The sequence below is a fragment of the Arachis ipaensis genome, chromosome B1 (assembly GCF_059453495.1).
Source record: "Arachis ipaensis isolate K30076 ecotype BB chromosome B1, ASM5945349v1, whole genome shotgun sequence".
NCBI lineage: Eukaryota > Viridiplantae > Streptophyta > Magnoliopsida > Fabales > Fabaceae > Arachis > Arachis ipaensis.
Genome location: NC_142436.1, coordinates 41885612 through 41907686, shown reverse-complemented (window position 1 = coordinate 41907686; position 22075 = coordinate 41885612). Strand labels below are relative to the sequence as shown.

The following is a 22075-nucleotide window of genomic DNA, read 5'->3' as shown; positions in this document are numbered from 1 at the left end:
TGGCTAGCTAACATCATTTTGGTGAAAAAACAAAATAAAAAGTGGAGAATGTGTGTCAATTACACAGACCTCAATAAGGCTTGCTCTAAGGATCCATATCCTCTTCCTAGCATTGACGCTCTGGTCGACTCAGCCTCAAGCTACTGGTATTTGTACTTCATGGACGCTCACTTGGGTTATAACCAAATCCCAATGTACAAACTGGATCAAGAAAAGACCTCGTTCGCCTTTGTGGGCTTGGAAGCGTCATAGAATCCGCTTTACGCTTCAGGTAAAGGTCCACTTTGTCGCCCAACCCAACCCAATAGGGTGTTTTGGCCCATGATCAGTTCGGTTGCGTAGTGTTCACTCAGGTGTTGTCTATCCGGGTCAGAGCGGGAATTAGAACTTTGTTTAAACGGGTCCAAGTTTCTCAAAAATTCTGCCTTTGGTTAGCAGGAAGCACTCACCTGCATGATCTACATAGTAATGCCTTTTGGGTTGAAAAACGCTGGAGTTACGTACCAGAGACTCATGAATAAAGTATTCTCTTCCCACCTAGAAAAGCTTATAGAAGTATATGTAGACGATATGCTCATCAAAACCAAGGAGAACTCGACACTACTGTCCGACCTCTCCGAGGTGTTCTCTACAATAAAAAAGCATGAGATGAAGTTAAATCCCTCAAAATGCACCTTTGCAATAGAGGTGGAAAAAATTTTAAATTTCATGCTAAGTCAAAACGGCATAGAAGCGAATCCAGACAAATGTCAAGACATAATCAATATGAAAAGTCCGACCTATCTCAAAAAGGTTCAACAATTAAATGAAAGGTTGGTAACTCCAACCCCAACCTCACTACGTCATGTACCACACCGACACAGGCCTCGTCTCCCTAACAGGATCTTGCCCCATCTTATGCTGCTCCCTCCACATCCACATCCACCTCTACCACCCTCTTTGATTTCCTTTCTTATTCTTCTTTTTCCTTCTCATTTTACCTTCACATAAAGGCATTCATATTTCAGAAGAAACACAAATCCAAAACTCTCTATCTCGCCACATGACTCTTTTGGAACCTCTCCAAGGCAAAGTCCCCTTTTTGCTTCTCCCCCAACCCCACCCTTCCTTTTACCTTGCTCTCATTCTCCACAACTGCATCGTCCTCATCCTCGGCGACTCCCCAAATACACTTACTCCAATTCCGAGGATCTCCAACCTAACAACCCCAATTCCTCAAGAAGGAACATGTTTTCGCCGACATTGTTTACTCCACCACTGCCATTTTTGACAGCAAGAACCACTATATTCAAATCGTTTGCAGCTCCTCAAGGGAGGATCCTGCCTCCTCCAAGCTCTCTTTCTTCCTCAACAATGGCAAGGTGCTGTAGATAGAGTAGATGACGTAAAACTTCAAAGGCAAAGGCAATGAGAAAGTTGAAATCGACGACATTCCACTTCATATATCAAGGGACGTGTACAACTGCCTCTTTGACAAGGACAATTGTGGTGGGCTCGCCATTTTCATGTTCAGGTTCAAGCTCGTTTTGACATGCTTTGTAATGGAGAAATGGCCACTATGATAGTTGAATAATGGTTGGGGAAGAGGTTGACGGATTAGGATGAGTTGAGAAAATAAAAAAACTTGAAGATGATAACAAGAGTAATATGAAAATTTCAAAAATTTTTCATCAAAACCAACTTTAAATTTAACAATGGGATATTTTTGTGAAACAAAACTCGTATGTTATTATTAAAATCTTAATTCCATTATGATTTATTCCATGGTTAGAAATTGTGATTTTTTTTTTTGGTGACTAAATCAATTCGATTAGATTATCTTTTTTTTTTTTACCAAAGATATGAAGACTCGAACCCACAACCTCTTAAATGAGTATGGAGAGTTTATGCCATTTGAGCTATTAATTTAATCAAAGACTTTCTCTCTCGAACATGTTGAAGATTGAAAAGCTATGTTCTAACTTCTATAGATTTTTTTTGGACATAACTTCTATAGATAAATCATTTTTTTTTTTTTTTTGCTTTTGTATATGGGATCGCTTATCCTCCAATTTGTATTATCCTTCTCCTCATATTAATAAAATTATACTTTTATCAATAATAATCCAATTTATATTATACTTCTCTTCATATTAATAAAATTATACTTTTATCAATAATAATCCAATTTATATTATCCTTAATAAGAAGAAGAAGAAGAATGATAAAAATAAAAATTACCATACTCACCAAAGACCAAACCCATGATAAAGCCATAATCTCCTGGAGATCGGGCAGTCCGTTAGGCAATGCAAAGTAAAGATAACGTTAGCCATAATCTCCTGATTCTTGACAGCTAAGATTGATCTACCCAAAACTTGAACGATCCGGGCATCCAATGTTTAGACGTCTAGTAAAAACTAATGAAACCTCTTGCGCACTGTCACTCAAATGTTAATCCACTGATTAAAACTAGAAAATGTAAGAAACTTTACTCAAACTAAATAAAGCAATTTGAAGTGGTTCATATGCGTTAACAACCTAGAGAGGTTCAAATAAAACCTATAAGATGAAGTTGACACTTGAATTGTTCTTGCATATTTTTTTTGAGCCAATCACCATTAATTTCTAAATGGCTCTGCACAGAGAAACAACATAAACTAGAAAGAGATAAAACAAACTGCAAACATTGAAACAACAAAAAGTCAGATTTTATTCTGGGCTTTCATGTTTCAGGAATTATGAAAGAAGTTTCAAAAACAATGGAAACTTATTTCCTTATTTAGTTTTCAGATTGCATATTTCTTTCATAAATTCTTGTTAAAAAAAACAGAGCCTCAACGATTCTTACGTTCACAGAGCTTTGAGGTGGGTAACTAAGTTGTTCAATTTGGTCGCATCAGCAACTTACATGGATTTAACATTGACCGCATATGAGTCATTTTGAATTGAAAATCCAATAAAAGGGCTGTTCTCAGCAGATATTAATGCACTGCACACAGTAAATAAAACCAAATGATTCACAAAACTGCATAGTGATCTGGATCCTCTCCCATTTCTAAACCAATAAAAAAAAAAGAGATTGCCAAGAAAACACAATAGTACAAACGGTTGAACGGAACTACCATTCCCAGTACGTATGAAACAGTTAATTCCGAAATTATCCGAATCCGTGCACGGGGAACCACTTTGTTCAAAAGGGTCATCAGTAAAGAACTTTTTTGGAAGAAGGGGGGGGGGGGGGGGAGAGGGTAGGAATCAAAACTTTCATAAACTAAAACAACTCACATGCAAACACTTTTTCTTTTTCTTTTCGACGTCTACCTTAATTAGTAATGCAACACGCCAACCTTGGAGGAAGACTTCAACTTCTTCTTGGAGTGCTTCTTCTGCTTATCAACAGCATCATAATCGGTCCTCTCCTTCCACTTGCTCTTGCATAGCTTGATTGGCCTGTTCCCAACGTACTTCCCGTTCATCTCCTTCAGAGCCACGGCAAGGTCCGAAGGGTCCGCAAAGCTTACGAATCCGTACCCTTTGGTCTTCCCTGATCGCTTGTCCCTCACAACTCTCGCCATGTTAAACGAAGGGAATCTTGTGAAGGCCTTCGACAAAACGTCGTCGTTCACCTCGTTCCCTAGATCGCCGCAGAATAAGCGATGGTCGTTCTCCGGCCACTCGGCCAGCGAGGGATCCTCCCACGTCTGCCCGGCGGCACGGCGGGGAACTGCCTTCCGCTTCGCGTCGGTCTTGTGGTCGACGTCGCTGCTGGCTATGGCGGCCTTCACGCTCTCGAGAGCCTCCGGGGTGATGGTCTGGGCGTCGCGCTGGAAGAGTTGCTGAGCGTCGCGCTGGAATTGGTGGTGGAGTGACGGTGGAGGAGGATAGCTGTATGCCGCAGCAGCGGGGGTAGCGGCGACGGTGGGAGGAGGGGGACGAGGGGGTGGGGCGTAAGGCGGTTGTTGAAGGTGGAAGGGGGTGGGGAAGTAAGAGGGATCGGAGGAGTAGGTGAATTGAGACGAGGAGGAGGAAGATGAGGAAGGGTTTGCCATGGAATTCGATCGATCTGGATATTTGGGGATCGAAATTAGGGTTTGAGAAATTGGGATTTTGGGGATTGCGTGATGGGAAGTTGAAGTAGAGAAGAGGTTTGGGAAGGCGGGTTCGATTTTGTTCGATTTTCCTTCTTCTCTAACTATGAGGGACTCGGGACTCGGGACTCCTATGGGCTGTGGCCTATCGGGTTCTTCATCTTCAAACCGCTATCCGCTGATGATTTTGTGAATTTTATTTTTCAATGTAATTAATCTTACACAATTTAACTATGAACAGTAGATCAGACAAAAAAAAAAAAAAAAAAGCTTTGGAAAGTAGAGTTTAATTTTAAAGATTTTTTTACACGCTTATATTCACACACTTAGATGAGTTTTTAAGTATTGGATTTAAAAATTATTTTTGCTTATATGAAAATACATAATTGGATAATGTTCAGTTGCTCAGGTATTTAGTGGATCGATAAGGTGAATGACGGAGCAAGAAAATGAGAGAATCAGGACCTGAGCGTAAGTTGCTGGAACGGCGCGTTCTGTCTGTTTGTTGACGTGACGGCGGATGGGACCACTTGTAAGGACACTCCGATGCTAAAGTTAGAGTCCGTACGAATAGGTGATCAATTAGGGTTAGAAGGGTGACGTACCTTTAGAGAGGGGTAGTTCCCTCCCATTTATACTCCATGCTCGGGTGGGCCTCTTGTGATCAGGCTCACTTGTCTGGAAGCTTCCACTAGCTGTCTAGGTTTCTTGTGGAATGTGAGGTGACGCGTGGGTCACCTCTTGGTTCGGGTCGGTGACTCGTGACCGACCCCGTATCATTAGTGGGCTGGGGCGGAACAGTGCCCCTAACATGTCAACCGTAAAATCCGAGGCTCGTGGTTAGCACATTCGAAATACTTGCGCCTTCCTTGATCTGGTCCTCTTGGGTCTGGGAGTTCGTCGAGGGGGTTCGTGGTTCCAACGCGCGAGTTGCCCCCATCTGTTGCTTGGGGCGTCGCTTTGGTTTCCGTGCGAAGCATTTAATGCTTCTTTATGACTGATTTGAAAGCCAAGGAAAAAGTCTATTTTACCCCTGACTTTTCGCGCTTCCCTCTGACGGTGATCATTCTGCACCCCCCTTTTCACCTTGAAACTCCTTCGCTCCTCATTCTCCCATATCTTCTTCACCTCATTCTTTTTCATTCCTGATTCTGTCACTCACCCGCTACGAATCCCACCGTATTCATCCGGAATTTACCTTCTTTCCTTCTTCAATTTACTGGTAAATCTCATCTGCCTCATCTTTTCATTATGGGTGGCTGCTGTTTTGTCTTTGTTACTATCATTACTACACATGTCGCACGTTGTTTCTAGCCGTTCTTGCCTGGGTTGGGCTCGTTATTGTTAGCTAGTTCTGTAAGGGGGTTACCATTAGGTATCTGATTCTCGAATTTAGGCCTCGAATTAACTTTATATTAGTGTAGAATAAGGACGTAGCAGAACATAGTTTTAGTTTACGTTTCCTCCGATTTTTTGACCTCTCGAGTTTTAACTTAAGTGGTGCCCCCACTGGAGGTATGGCACAGCGTTCTGTTGCGAGAGCCCCTACAGACCATTATGCTTGGGTTACTACTGACATGAAGGACACAACCTCCAAGATAACCCTGGAGGAGCTTCAAGAGTTTCGTAACTCGGAGTTACTGTGTGGAGGTGGCCCTGAAGAGGCTAATTATGACGTGTTTGTTCCGGGGATCGGGAACGTATTTGTCATATAAACATGTCGACTCTTCGGGTTGCCGATTGGTTGTGGGTGTACAAGCCCATGTTTACCAACTTGGGAGTTCGGATCCCCTTTTCTCCTTTCATTGTTTCTCTTCTGAACCGGTGTGACGTGGCCCCCTCGCAACTTCATCCAAACAGTTGGGCCTCCATTTGCTGTTTTGAGATGGTGTGTGACTATTTGGATCTCCCGGCCTCGGTTGAGGTTTTCCTTTACCTCTTCCTCTTGACCAATCCTTCAAAAGAAGGTAAATACAAAAAAGGGTACCTTTCATTCCAAGCTGTACAGAATCGACGAATCTTCGGCCTCTTCAAAGATTCATTCCATGGTTTCAAAGAGAAATTTTTTAAGGTGCGGCTTGCCGAAGGTCGGCACCCTTTCTGGCTTACCCTAGAGGGGGAACACCACATATCGACCTACTAGAGCTTCGGTGCTGGGTCCAATTAGTTGATAAAAGTTACTTATGATGGGTTGAGCTAGCGAAACTAGCACATTGCCGACATATTGCTGGCATATTTTGGTGCGAATAACCTCAACCCTCACCTCTTGATGGGTGATCGTGAGACCGGTAAGAGTCACGTAGGTAAGTTTGCTTGGGTTCCTCTGTTTTGACCTTCTCTTCCTTTTTCGACTTGTATACTTTGTGTAATAATTGCTTTGCTTTCCTTCTTACTGACTTGATGACCCAATTCCTTCCTGGGATCAGCGAGGATAGTTCGAAGACTCTTTCTGCAGACGCATCCCCTCCCCTGTTGTCGAGGTCCAATCCCAACCTACCGCTGAGACGAATGCCACGACTAATGCGGCTGGTGGAGGCGGACCGGTTGAGGAAGTATTGGTAGACTCTGGTCCTGAGGTGGCTATCGTTGAGAACCCCTTGAAGAGGAAGGCCACTTCCAGCCCTGAAGGGGTGCTTACTGTGATGTAAAGAAATTTTGACGCCGGGAGATTTATTGACTCTCAGCTCCTGTCGGGCACGGAAGATTTCTTTTAAGATGGGGACTTGGCTTCCCAAGCTAAATGGACTTATCGTTGCATGCTTCGCACCGCTACTATTGCAAGGAAAGCAGAACATGTACTGGCCCATTGCCATGTCTTGGATGGCAAATACCGGGCAGCCTTGCAGGACATTGGTGGCTTGAAAGCTGAGGTGGAGGCTACGAAGATTAGCTTGGAGGAGTTCAAGAAGAATCTGAAGGTTTCCGACGAGGCAGTTGCTCGCCTCTCCGACCGGGAGCTTATCTTGGAGAGCCAGCTTGGCGCCGCTATGAGTCGGGCGTCCGCGGAAAAGATCAAGGTAGCCGACCTGGAGAAGGAGTTGGCTGCTGTTGTCACGTCGGCCAAACTGCTAAGACTAAGGTCGCCAACCTCAAGAAAAAGAACAAAGAAACCATCAAGAATGCTCGCGAGGCTATTGGGGGTACCGAAGAGGCGATCAAGGCCCAGATCAAGTTAGTATCCCCTGACTTCGATACGTCGGCGATTGGAGCCTTCAAGACCATCAGAGATGGCAACATCATTGACATCCCGAGGAAGTAACCTGTACTTCTGCTTGTATTAAAACAATTTTGTCTTTCTGCTTTTATTGGGCCGGTATGGCGCCTTGTTTTGTACTGAATTATTTTCCATAGTTTTGTCGACATGATGCCTGTTGTGTAAACGAATTTGTTTGCTGGGCCGACTCGATGCCCATTCTCTTTAAACCGTTTTCATTCATAGAATGTTTTGGTTATTTTTTCGCTTCTTTGCTTGGCTATTAAGTCATAAGCCGCTCTGCGTCGGATACTCGTTCGTTGCAATCACTTTGGCTCCTGGGGTGATCAGTCTCGGGTTGCCGTTAAAACGGTGATAATAGTAGACTTAACAGTAGACTTTGCTGGAAACCCTTTACCGTGGCCTCATGTAGTGGGTAGGGGGAAAGGTATTTCTCATATTGAAAACTTGAAATATTTTTTACAGGCAAACAAAAGTATACGCATGCTTCAACCATGAATGTATTTAATCGCAGGAAAGGTAAAGTAAAAAGAAAATGAAAATTGAAAAGAAAAATGTAAAGGTAACAAAACCGCCAAATCGGGGAGCCGCCTATCAGGAGTAGAACCTCTTCAAGTTTGCTACATTCTACGTCCTCGGAATATCGCTCCCATCCAGGCATTCCAGCTTGTAGGCTCCCTTCCCGAGGGCTTCCTTCACTCTGTACAGGCCTTCCCAGTTAGCCACTAGCTTCCCTTCCCCTAAGGTCGGTGGGCTGATGTCGTTACGTCGTAACACCAAGTCTCTTTCCTCAAAGCTTCTGTTTAGCACTTTGCTATTATATCTCAAAGCTATCCTCTATTTTAGTGCGACCTCTGAAAAGTGGGCCATCTCCCCCGTCTCATCAATTAGATCCTTTTCGATTACTTCTACAACACCAGCGAGGAGCAACCTTAGACTCGGTTCCCCAATTTCCACAGGGATGACCACGTCGACTCCGTAGGTAAGTCGGAAAGGCATTTCTCCTATGAAGGACTGCGGTGTTGTCCTATAAGACCATAAGACTGAAGCTAGCTCATCTGCCCAGGCGCCCTTTCTCTGGTCAAGCCGCTTTTTTAATCCCTTGAGGATGACTTTATTCGCTGCAACTATTTGACCATTGCTCTGGGGATGCTCTACTGAGGAGAACTTTTGCTTGATCCCCAACCCGGACAAGAACTCTCCAAACTTCTTGTCTGAAAACTACGTCTCGTTATCCGAGATCACGGTTTTTGGAATTCCAAACCTGAAGATTATTTGTCTCCATAAGAATTTCCGACAATTTGCTAATGATATGCTGGCCAATTGTTCTGCTTCCACCCATTTGGTGTAATACTCAACTGCCACAATGAGGTACTTGACTTTCCCGGGAGCCGCCGAAAACGAGCCCAAAAGGTCAACTCCCATTGCGAGAAAGGCCGGAAGGCCAACATAGAGCTCAGTTCTCCTGCTGGGGCCTTGTAAAAATTTGCATTTTATTGGCATTTTCTACACTTTTTCATGAACTCCTGTACATCCTTCATCATGGAGGGCCAATAATACCCAGCTCTCACGAGCTTTCTTGCTAGTGCCTTTCCTCTAATGTGATGCCATGTCACCCCTCACGGACTTCGCCCAGGACGTAGTCCGTCTGGTTGGGGCGTAGACACTTTAGTAGGGGTTAGTTAAAACCCTGCTTGTATAGCTGCCCGTGTATTAACGCATATTTGGTAGCTTCTCTTCTTATGGATTTGGCTTCTTTTTCTTCTTCAGGAATGCCCTATCTTCCAGAAAATAGTGAATCGGGTCCATCCACGAGGGAGGTTTCGGCACTTGGGTCATGCAGAGGATCACTGATGGATCCTTTATTAACCCTTGGATCAAGAATCGGTTTTCTGTTCCAGGTTTCGTGCTTGCCAGCTTTGACAGGAGGTCAGCTCTTGCGTTCCTCTCGCTCGGCACATGTCGAACTGCCACTTCTTTAAAACCCTCACACAACTTTTTCACCCTTTCCAAATACTTCTGCAGTAGAGGGTCCCTGGCTTGGTAGGTTCCGTTAAATTGAGAGGTCATGACCTGCGAGTCGCTATTGACTTCGACTTTCGTTGCTCCGACCTCTTTGACTAAGATCAAGTCACCTATAAAGGCCTCATATTCCGCCTGGTTATTGGAGACTGGGAATTCGAACTTGATTGATTGTTCATAAGTCATGCCTTCCAAGCTTTCGAGGATGATCCAAGCTCCTCCGAACGCCTGGTTCAACGCACCATTGACGTTAGGATTTTTGCCAGTAAAGAATTTCATAAAAACATTTGCGTTGTAGATATAGTCTCTAAACCGACAAAAATCTCTTCGTACAAACGTTTTGGTTGTCACAAGTAACAAATCCCTTTAAAATTGATAACCAAGTATTTAAGCCTCGCGTCGTCTTCTCAAGGAATTGCAGGGAAGTATGTTTTTATTATTGGCTATGAGTTTGTAAATTGGGAAAATTTGGAGTTTGGGCAATGGGCACAGGTATATTTTCAAAGCAATAAAAATAAATAAATAATTGTAAAATAAACTTTTGGCAAGGTATGAGAAATTGGAAGTCCAGTCTAGTTATCCTTATCAATGATGATGAAAACTGAATCTTAATTCCACTTAGTTAACCCTTGCTATAACAAGGGAAGGTCAAGCGACTAATTAGTTAGATCTTTGAATCCTAGTTAATTCCTAAGAAAAGATTGGGATTATTGAAGATTAATTCAATTAGAAAGGATAACAGTTATCAATTATGCTATTGAGTTGGATAATTCCTGAGTTACTGATTTCTTAACCAAGACCAAAAGGAAAAATATCTAAATTAAATTAAAAGCATTCATATAAATAAAGCAAAGCAAAATTAACTCTGAAAATACCTCGAATTGCATTCACAAAAGAACTTAAATCTGACATACAAATTAAATTGGAGAAATAAATAAAAAGAACATTGAACCTGGATTGAGAGTCACTCCTAAAACTAAGAGAAGTCCTAAATCCTAATCCTAAGAGAGAAGAGAGAACCTCTCTCTCTAAAAACTACATCTACTCATAAAATTATAAATTATTGAGAGCCTCCCTCATGAATGGATGCAGTCCCCCACTTTATAGCCTCTAATATGTGTTTTCTGGGCCGCAAACTAGGTCAGAAACAGTCCAGAATTCGCTGGTTTCGAATTTTGCCACGCTGGATTTCCGTCACTGCGATGTGGCCGCATGGATCACGCGGTCGTGTCGCCTAGCGTCAGGGAAACTATAACATATTATATATCAAATCGAAGCCCCGGACGTTAGCTTTCCAACGCAACTAGAACCGCGTCAATTGGACCTCTATAGCAAAAGTTATAGCCGTTTGAGTGCGAAGAGGTCAGGCTGGACAGCTTAGCAAGTTCTCCAACTTCTTGTATTTCTTCCACTTTTGCATGCTTTCTTCCCATCCTCCAAGCCATTCCTGCCTTATAATTTCTGAAAATACTTAACACACATATCAAGGCATCTAATGGTAATAAGAGAGGATTAATAATAAGCAAATATAAGATCAAAGAAGCATGTTTTCAATCAAAGTACAAAATCAAGAAGGAAATATAAAACCATGCAAATAGTATGAATAAGTGGGTAAAGAGTTGGTAAAAACCACTCAATTGAGCACAAGATAAATCATGAAATAGTGGTTTATCAACCATCCACATGGAGCGTCCACTGTATGCCCTGGTTCCCGAGAGAGTCCCTGTCACCTCTACCAAGAAATCTGCCATTGATTGGGCCTTAATTGCGAGCCGAGGTTCATATTGGATGTCGTACAGGGATAGCTCTATCTCCTACATCATCATGCGACCTGCTAGGTCGGGTTTCTGCAAAATCTGGCGGATAGGTTGATCAGTCCTAAGTGTGATCGGGTGTCCCTGAAAATATTGCCTTAACCTTCGGGATGAGATCAATAAGGTGTAAGCTAGTTTTTCCAACTTGGTGTACCTTGTCTCCACCCCTTGGAGTACATTGCTGATGAAATACACTGGTTGTTGAGACCTATCATCTTCTTGAATTAAGAACGTTGCCGTGGCCTCCTCTATTACAGCTAAATAGAGGTAAAGGGTTTCTCCTTATTTCAGTTTGCCGAGGACCAAGGGTTCTGACATAATCCTCTTGAAATGGTTGAAAGCTTCTTCGCAAGTTGGGGTCCATTCAAAAGCTATTTCCTTTTTCATTAGATTGAAACAAGGGAGGGCTTTCGCAGCCAATGCCCCAAAGAATCAAAGTGAGGGTTCAATTAATCAACTCTATATTTCCATGCTTCTTATCATGTATTCTTGCAAGTTGCTTCACCTTGATGAGTTGGATCAATTCTTTAGATTTTGGATGCATTGGATTATCTCCTTGCTTAGCCCTATTTGTCCATACTTGCTTGGGAACTTGATTGTTTGTTTTCACCAATTTCATATAGATACTATAGATAGATATATAGATATAGATAGTATATGATATACTTGCATGCATATAGGTAGTTGCATTTAATAAGTTGATTACCCCTTTGATCATTCTCCTTGTTAATTTAGCATGAGGACATGCTATTGTTTAAGTGTGGGGGAATTGATGAGTTCATATTTGATGGTATATTTTGACTCAATTTAGATGGATTCTAGCATATGAACTCACAATTAAGCACCAAAATAGCATACTTTTGTGTTTGATCCCTGATTTGATCTTAAATGTGAAAACATGCATTTTAATGCTCAGATTAGTGATTTTTAATTCCACTTTTATGTCATTCGATGCCGTAATATGATTTGTGAGTGATTTCGGGCCTTGGAGGCAAGAATGGATAGCCAAAAGTGGAAGAAAGCATGTACAAGGGAGAAAACATGAAGAAAACAAGGAAAAGTACACACAGCGAAGTGTGCGTGCGCACAACCCTGCGTGCGTGCGCACAATCACCTGTGCATACGCGCAGGTCAATTTTCAGCCGAGTGTGCAGACGCACACGTCTGTGCATCCACACAGGTCCCTGCACGTGATTGCATTAATGAGACATATGCTGTGCGAATTTGGAGGCCTCTTGGCCCATTTTAGAAGGCTGGAATGCTGTTTTGGGGTGCTATATGAAGGAGAATTCATCACTTATGAAAGGAGACACACTAGAGCTTACTTAGAGAGTTTTTAGAGAGTAATTAGGAGTAGGAGTAGGAGTAGTATAGCATTGCTCTTCTAGGGTTTATAAATTTCCATTGTAGCATTTTATAGCAAGCTTTTCTTTTGGATTTTGCTTCTTTAATTGTAAGTATTCTCAATTTCCTCTTTAATTACATTGTCTTTACCTCATTTCCTTTGGTTCAAGTTATTTGTTCATATTTGCAATTTTGTGTTTCTTGAAGTTTTGATCAATGAATTTTATGTTTCATGCCTCCTTTATGTTTGATTGCTTGTTTATGTTTGGTTTTGTTGATAATTAGTTATAGTTTTTCACTTTCCTTTACAATTTTCCATGTTTTACTTTTATGCACACAAGGTGTTTGTGAAAATGCCAACTTTAGAATTTGAGTAGATTTTCCCTCCTTGGCTTGTGGTTTGAGTTCCTAGGATACTAGTGTCATAATGTCTGACATTTAGTGGTAATTCTTGGGTAGTTAGTTGACTCTTGTTTCCATTGACGCTAGCCTTTTATCAACTAGTTTGGTAAGTTGGTTAGAACTTATGGATTAAGGTCAATTATGCTTGCTTGACTTACTCCTCGATGATTGGGGTTGACTAGGCGAGATTGACTCATTATAATTACCATAGTTGTGGTTATGGCGATGATAGAATTCCTTGGATCCTCATTCCCAAGTCAAGGCTCTTTTATTGCATTTATAGCATTTTCACTAGTTTTGATCTTACCTTCTCTTTACTTGCATTAATTACAATTTTGAGCGTCTCTTAGTTCTTTTATTGTTTAGTTCCTTTAATCTTTAGTTCTTTAATTCAAAATTCCCTTTTGTCCTCTTAACAACCGAAAGAGAAATGCTTCATTTGCATTCCTATGGAGAACGACCCGAGGTTGAAAGACTCTCGGTTTAGATTAGAAATTGTAAACTTTGATCGAGCATTACTTGTTAGTTGAGAACTATACTTGCGGCGACCGCACGACTTTGTGCGCGCGCATACCCTCCTTTCTTTTTCCTTGTGTGCGTCCGCACACGACCCTTTTCGAACGTTAATTCGAAAAGGGGAGGGTCACTCTTCACTTTCCAAACCTTTCCCTCCCCTGTTTTTCTTTTCTCTGAACCCCTCTCAACCACCCAACCCCTACTCTTCAAACCATCACCTCCCTCCGACCACCCTGCGACCAACCCCCGCCGGCGACGCCCACCACGCAGCCGTCGCCCCTCTCCCTCTCTCTTCCTTTTTCCTTTCTCTCTCTCCTACATTTCCCCCTTCTCTCTACATTTTCCTGTGCCGCCTGCACACTGCTACCGTGCCACAGCCCTAGGCTGCGCCTTCCATGCTTCGGCGACCAGCCACCAGCGGCGGCGAGCTTCTGTGCCGCCACGACGTTCACCACTTCCCCCTCTCCATCTGCTTCCATTTCCCTTCTGCATTACAGGTTTCAACCTTGTTTCCCCTTCTCCTGTTCCATTTCCCCTGTTTTATTTTATATGTTTTTAATTCTGATTTTTAATTTTGCTTTAGCCACTAGGTGGTTTTAGGTTAGATGACCTATGTTTCTGGATTGAATATGTGATGCTGGCTATTGTTTGGATTTTTTTGCTGAGCCCTGAATGCTGTTGTTTTTAATTGCACTCTGAAGGCTGCAATGTATAGTGAACTATGATTGTTGCTGCTGATTTTTGCACATACTATGCTTGTCAAAATGCTGAACAGGAATTTTTGACTCATCTTCTATGTCTGATCATCATAGCTTTTGATTTTCTTCCATTTTGCATTATTACTTCATACTTGTGCAACTTTTTGCTAAATATTGACTGCTTGAGATGATTTGGTTTATGCACTCTATGCTTTTGCTGAAAATCAACCTGGAGTTTGCTTTATGCTACACGAAATTACAATCACACTTTTGTAATTCCGCACAACTAACCAGCAAGTGCACTGGGTCGTCCAAGTAATAGCTTACGTGAGTAAGGGTCGATCCCACGGAGATTGTTGACTTGAAGCAAGCTATGGTCATCCTTGTAAATCTCAGTCAGACGGATTCAAATGGTTATGAGTTTTGATAATTGAAATATAAATAAAACAGAAAATAAGATAGAAATACTTATGTAATTCATTGGTGGGATTTCAGATAAGCGTATGAAGATGCTTTGTTCCTTCTAAATCTCTGCTTTCCTATTACCTTCATCCAATCATTCATACTCCTTTCCATGGCAAGCTGTATGTTGGGGGATCACCGTTGTCAATGGCTACCGTCCGTCCTCTCAGTGAAAATGGTTCGGCTACGGGTTACGTAGGGCTAATCATCTGTCGATTCTCACTCATGTTGGAATAGGATCCATTGATCCTTTTGCGTCTGTCACTACACCCAACACTGGCGAGTTTGAAGCTCGTCACAGTCATCCCATCCCAGATCCTACTCGAAATACCACAGACAAGGTTTAGACTTTTCGGATCTCAAAAATACTGCCAATTGATTCTAACTTATACCACGAAGACTCTGATCTCACGGAATGGAGGGCTCTTTTGTCAGGAGAGGCAACCATGCGTCGTGAACCAGGAGGCTAAGAGATACACACTCAAGCTATTGCAGATAGAACGGAAGTGGTTGTCAGGCACGCGTTCATAGGTGAGAATGATGATGAGTGTCACGGATCATCACATTCATCAGGTTGAAGTGCGAGTGAATATCTTAGAATAAGAATAAGCTTGAATTGAATAGAAAAACAATAGCACTTTGCATTAATTTATGAGAAACAGCAGAGCTCCACACCTTAATCTATGGGGTGTAAAAACTCCACCGTTGAAAATACAAAAGTGATGAAGGTCCAGGCATGGCCGAATGGCCAGCCCCCAAAACATGATCAAGAGATCAAAAGTGATCCAAAGATAGTCTCAAAAATGATCTAAAGATAAAAATACAATAGTAAAAGGTCCTATTTATAATGAACTAGTAGCCTAGGGTTTACAGAAATGAGTAAATGATGCAGAAGTCTACTTCCGGGGCCCACTTGGTGTGTGCTTGAGCTGAGCATTGAAGCTTTCACGTGCATAGGCTATTCTTGGAGTTAAATGCCAACTCTGGTGCCAGTTTGGGCGTTAAACGCTGGTTTTAGTGCTAGTTCTGGCGTTTTACGCCAGAATTCTTTGGGTTGACTTTGAACACCAGTTTAGGCCATCAAATCTCGGGCAAAGTGTAACAACCCTAATTTTCGAGTACCTGAGATCTTTTCTGAAAGTACGGATTTCTCCGGAAGATTAGTAAAGGGAACACCTCTGATATATCATCAAGCATCTCAATCCTCATTGTCATTATGCCATCCTTAAGCTAGAACCTCCTCTGAGGCAAGCTCGATAATGCAATTGCGAAGAACTTAGTTTTTGAACCGTATCGGTTGGTAGTTTTGATTCTGATTTTTGTAAATAGTTTCTGTTTGACGAACCAGACTCGATTCATGAGAGGAGAGAGATAATAGTATAATATTATCATTATATTAGTATTAGAAAATGCTTGAATGATATTATAAGGTTACCTGGTCTGTTTTAGTTAAAAACAGAAAATCGGTTTAACCGAGTTTACAGTTTACTAGTGTAGCCTAGCACCAGCACTCTCTGATGACTTTAGCAATGCTAAGGCCTCATTATTCATGTTTTATTCTCATAATAAATATGTTACTAGTGTCATTTATGCTAGTAGCTCAGAAAATAATTTTTAGAGATGTTTTTACGAGTGTTCCGATACACTTTGAGTGTGGTGAAGAACATTGAAGAACACCTTTTAGATCTTAGAAAGGGCAAGGAAGTAAATATTTTGGTGTTTGAGAGGTTATTTTGTAATTTCTGAAAGTTAGGATGGTTAAAGTAGAAATATTAAAAGTTACCGGGGTAAAAAGTTAATTTTAAAGGTTAAAAGGTAAAAGCAAGGTAATTTTTGAAAATTTAATAATAAAATAATAAATAATAATATTTAATTAAAAATAATATATTAATAAAAATAATAAAATAATACGAAAAATGCAGTTTTCCGTAAAAGCTTTAGAAAGACAACTTTAAGTGCAGAATTCTCCTAATTACTTTCATAAAACACTTAGGGAGTGGTAAGAACATATTAGTGAGGTAAAGATAAAAGAAAGATAAAAGCCAAAGGAAAGATAAAAACCAAAGAAAAAGTCTGTAACGTTTTAACAACAGAGAAACAGACAGAGACTAGCAAACGAACTAGGGCAACATAGTTAGTCCTTGAGTTGCGAATAGGGTTAGGTATTATATGAAAAGTTAAACTGTTTCAGTATAGACTTAATGAACCTATACTTGGGATAGGCTAACTATTCATACCAAAATTTACATAAGCTTTAAATACATACGTTAAGCAGAGCAATCAGAGTAGAGTAGAGAAACACAGAAAACAGAGTAACCAGAGTAAAGTAAAGAGATAAAGAGAAAAAGAGTAATATAGAAACAGATGAAAAGAGTAATCAGAGAAAAGAAAAGAGATACAGAGAACAGAGTAATTAAAGCAGAGTAAAGAGATACAGAGAAAAGAGAAACCAGAACAGAGTAAAGAGATATAAAGAGAAGACTAATATAATAAAGAGATATTTATATATATATATATATATATATTAGTTGCTTGATGTAACCCAGAGCTATATTTAATTATATATTAGTTGCTTGATGCAACCCAGAGCTATATTCAATATATATTAGTTGCTTAATGCAACCCAGAGCCTCTGTAGGGAAACTAAGTTACCTACAGCCATTTTTCGCTTCCCCAGAGTAGAGCAGAGTATATATATATTTTCCTGCAGTAAGCAGAGGCTGTCTCAAATGAGCGGCTATTATTATATGCGCATTTATTTAGGAACGGAAAATCGTATCCGGGAAATCGGGATTACTCATGACCGGATAAATGTCAGATTGCGGGCAGCCAACCGACACATGAGCTCATGGCCTGTACTAGGGCTAGACATGCATCATTCTTGTCTGCGCATTATTCTATGTTGCATTCCTTTCTATTTGTGATCTACTTCTTTATGTTTGTCTGCTTGTATGCTATTTCTGTGTTTTATTTTCTTGTATTCTTTTGTTTGTATTCTGCTTTCTGTTGTCTCTACTTTCTCTTTCTATCTTTATCTTCTGTTTACTGCTTCGCTATATTATGTTATTCATCTACTAATCAACCCCAAATAAATGAACGTAACTAATAACCCCGGCCCTACTAAGAACTCCCCAGTTCTTACCCATTCTCTCTCCCTTCCCCCTTCAGATGGAAGTAAGAGTACCTTACCATAGTTCACTGATGACCATTCGCAAGAAGAGGATTCTGCTCTAGATAGTCTTCTGAGTCTAGGGTGAATATCGTTCTCTATTTATATGTATATACTGTGAGACCAGTTAATGTCTACACCCCGTTTGTACTTGAACTTTAACTTAAATCCTGTGTACGAGACTCCTGTTGTGTGGCTACTTCATGAGGTACCAGAGATACGTCCTGTGGAAAAGTCTGATCGTGCAGAGGAGTAGCAGATGCTATTCTACCTTTTGATGACGTTCCACCTGACTTGAGTTTTGAAGACCTAGAACGTACTTTCCCTCGCTTTAGTAGTTTAGAGGGACTAGGTGAGTATAGAGTCTAGGCTAGCCTAGGTGCCAGCTTAGGGACCTCTTGAACAGGTCAGGACCTGGGATGTTGTATGTATGTATATGTATATAGTTATTATCTAGCTATATCTAGGAGTGTTCTAACTAAAAGTCTATACTCTGATAAAGGCTGGATCACTGAATGTGGTTAGCTGCTTGTAATGTATTTATGTGTGGTTGTCTATAACTGTTTTATCTGTTATTACTTGTGAATTGATTATGAGTGATTCCGTCTATTAATCCAAACGTTTTCAAAAAAAAAAAAATACACCTCGCAAATTAACTACGCTTTTAACAACGAATCAGGCTCATATGATAAATAATAGATAATAATTAGGAAGACAAATTGGTAGCGCTCAGTTTTCAGTATGATCTAGACATATTGAAATCCTGCTGACTTTGAAGAATGGAAGTGCTTGAAGTTTGAAGGAGGCCTTCGTGATGATCTGATGAGTTCAATAGCTCCGCTGGAGATACGTAATTTTGCCGAATTAGTCAACAAGAGAAAGTTAGGGGAAGAATGTATTAAGAAAGTGGTTGTGGCCAAGGTGAGTCACCAAGGATTTCCACCAAGGCGTCTTAGCAATCATCAGGCAGCTCGGAGAAGGGTGCATTTTAAAGCACGTGGCATACGACAGCATAAGAACCTACAAGTTGGTAACATTACTGCTCGCCGTACGAGTAAGAATGGAGGTAAAGTAAGGCAAGGCAATGGTAAACGAGCCCATCAGGCTTACATAAACCCTGCATGTAAGCAATGCGGAAAAGGGCGTGGTAACAGGTCTTGCCAGTTTGGATCACCTAACTACTATGCTTGTGGAGAACTTGGACACATTGCCAAGGATTGTCCGAAGGGATTTACTCGAAATCCAGTCAGAACCCAACAACAAGGACGAGTGTTTGCTATCACTATTGACGATGTTGTGCAATCGGATGCCCTCATTCAAGCGAGGGATAGAATTCAACATTGATCTAGTACCTGAAACTGGACTAATATCTATAGCACCGTACCGGATGTCACCACTTGAACTTGTAGAGTTGAAGAAGCAGTTGGATGAGCTACTTGGAAAGAAATTTATTCGTCCTAGTGCATCACCTTGGGGAGCTCCGGTATTATTAGTAAAAATAAGGACGGTGGAATGAGACTTTGCATAGATTATCGACAGTTAAATAAAGTCACTATCAAGAACAACTACCCACCTCCATGGATTGATGATTCGATGGATCAGCTGAAAGTTGCAACTATGTTGTCAAAGATTTATTTGCGACTGTGTCATCACCAAATTCAAGTAGCCAGATATACCAAAGACTGTGTTCAGAATTCAGAAATGATGACGATGCTGAAAGATATGGGAGCAGAAGAACCAGAAGTTGTGAGACAAGATCGTAGCGGTCTCTGGAGATACAAGAACAGAATTTGTGTGCCTAGCTCTGGAGATTTGTGACAAGTGATTTTTGCAGAAGCTCATCAAAGTAGATTCTCTATGCATCCTGGAGCGACAAAGATGTATCAAGATTTGAAACAAATGTTCTGGTGGCCGGGCTTGAAGAAAGAGGTAGCTGATTATGTCTCAAAATGTTTAACTTGCCAGAAGATGAAGGTGGAACATCAGAAGCCGTCAGGAACCCTACAACCCTTAGAAATACCACAATGGAAATGGGAGCAGATCACCATGGATTTTATCACGAGATTGCCAAGAACCTCAATAGAACGTGATGCCATTTGGATGATTGTGGACAGGTTTACAAAATCGGCGTGCTTCTTTCCGATTCGAGTTGACTATACTTTAGAAAGGTTGGAACAAATATATATATTCAAGAAATCATACGACTGCACGGGATACCTTCGTAAATTGTCTCAGATCGAGTTTCGAGGTTTACTACTAGATTCTGGAGAGCTTTTCAGAAAGCGTTGGAAACATAATTGCACACGAGTATAGCATACCATCCTCAGATAGACGGACAATCAGAGCAGATAATTCAGACGTTAGAAGACATGTTACGATCATGTATGATAGACAACCAAAGCAGCTGGGATAAGTATTTGCTGTTGGTCGAATTCGTCTACAACAACAGTTACCAACAAAGTATCGGGATGGCACCATATGAAGCTCTCTACGGAAGAAGATGTCAGACACCATTGTGTTGGAATGACGATGGAGAAGCTAGTGTCTTAGGTCCAAACTTAGTGTAAGAAACTACTGAGAAGATAAAGGAGATTCGTTGGAAGATCCAGACAGCACAAAGCTGTCAAAAGAGCTATGCCGATAATAGACGTAGACCCTTAGAGTTTAGTGACGGAAACCGTGTCTTTCTAGAACTAACTTCGATTACTGGAATAGGTAGAGCCCTTAAGACTAAAAAGCTTAACCCACGATACATAAAACCTTTCCAAATACTTAAAAGAGTCGGTCTAGTAGCTTATCAAATAGTCCTTCCTCCTTATTTATCAAACCTTCACGATGTTCTTCATGTTTCGTAACTTAAGAAATATATTCCCAACAAGAGTCATGTTTTACAACCAGAGACAGTACAGTTACGAAATGATTTAACATATCAAGCATCACCAGTTCAGATAGTAGAAAGAAGTGATAAGCAGCTAAGAGGCAAAGTTGCTCGCTTAGTCAAAGTAGCTTGGGAACAAAGAGGAAAAGAAGAGCACACTTGGGAACTAGAAGATAAGATGAAAGCTGATTACCCGCATCTATTCTCAGGTAATTGAAATTTTGAGGACAAAATTTTCTTTTAGGAGGGTAGAATGTAACAACCCTAATTTTCGAGTACCTGAGATCTTTTCTGAAAGTACGGATTTCTCCGGAAGATCAGTAAAGGGAACACCTCTGATATATCATCAAGCATCTCAATCCTCATTGTCATTATGTCATCCTTAAGCTAGAACCTCCTCTGAGGCAAGCTCGATAATGCAATCGCGAAGAACCTAGTTTTTGAACCGTATCGGTTGGCAGTTTTGATTCTGATTTTCGTAAATAGTTTCTGTTTGACGAACCGGACTCGATTTATGAGAGGAGAGAGATAATAGTATAATATTATCATTATATTAGTATTATAAAATGCTTGAATGATATTATAAGGTTACCTGGTCTATTTTAGTTAAAAACAGAAAATCGATTTAACCGAGTTTACAGTTTACTAGTGCAACTTAGCACCAGCACTCTCTGATGACTTTAGTAATGCTAGGGCCTCATTATTCATGTTTTATTCTCATAATAAATATTTTACTAGTGTCATTTATGCTAGTAGCTCAAAAAATAATTTTTAGAGATGTTTTTACGAGTGTTCCGATACACCTAGTTTTAGTAGTTGTACACCAGAGATATTTTAATATTATTTTAATCCACCTCCAAGCCAACCAATCACAACTCACCGTACACCCCCAAGACCTCCAAGGCTGTCTCATTTCTTCATTTTGGCCGAAAATAACAAGAGAGAAAAGAGAGAAACTTTCATGAATACTTAATCTTCAAAGCTTGATTTCTTCTGAACTAAAACTCAAATCAAAACTTCGATTTCACCAAAATGATCCTCTCTTCTTCCTCTGCATAACCATGTGACTTATCAAGGCTGGAAATAAGGTGAGATGGCTGTCTCCCTCCCTCTTCAATTCGGTTTTCAAGGAAACATGCTTAAACATGTGTTTTCTTGATGTTCTTCCTTAGGAATCATGTTTAACTTGACTTGAGGGCCAAGAAACGTTAATTTCCAGAAAGTCTAAGGTGAGATATCTCTTCTTAACATGCTGAGGGAGATTTGGTCAGGTGAGAGTTTGTGGATTTAAAGTTGTTCTTGATGTGATTTAGGAGGAAAAAGTGCTTAAGGACCACCTGAAAGTATAACCGAATTTGGAGCAGCAAAACCAGGTAGGGTTTGACGAATTTAATCTTGATTGATTGTGTTTGAGTTGTGTGATTATGATATGATTTGGATGTGCTTGAAATTGATTGTTTGTATGAGTAATTCTTGTTGAAATTTT

General features: G+C 40.8%; 1 protein-coding gene across 3 annotated transcripts; it reads right to left on the bottom strand.

Moving 5' to 3' along the window:
• Positions 1–2244: 2244 nt before the first annotated feature.
• LOC107605858 (uncharacterized) lies at positions 2245–4253 on the bottom strand. Of its 3 annotated transcripts, none has more exons than XM_088501370.1 (2): positions 3304–4253; positions 2245–2419 (listed from the first exon to the last, which is right to left on the bottom strand). In XM_088501370.1, the coding sequence occupies exon 1, from the start codon at positions 4029–4031 to the stop codon at positions 3309–3311; it is 723 nt and encodes a 240-aa protein (XP_088357496.1). In that variant the 5' UTR covers positions 4032–4253; the 3' UTR covers positions 2245–2419; positions 3304–3308. The 3 variants fall into 3 exon arrangements, with proteins under 3 accessions (XP_088357496.1, XP_088357494.1, XP_088357495.1); XM_088501368.1 differs by lacking the exon at positions 2245–2419 and adding an exon at positions 2547–2971 and having other exon boundaries at positions 3268–4253; XM_088501369.1 differs by lacking the exon at positions 2245–2419 and adding an exon at positions 2547–2971.
• Positions 4254–22075: the final 17822 nt, after the last annotated feature.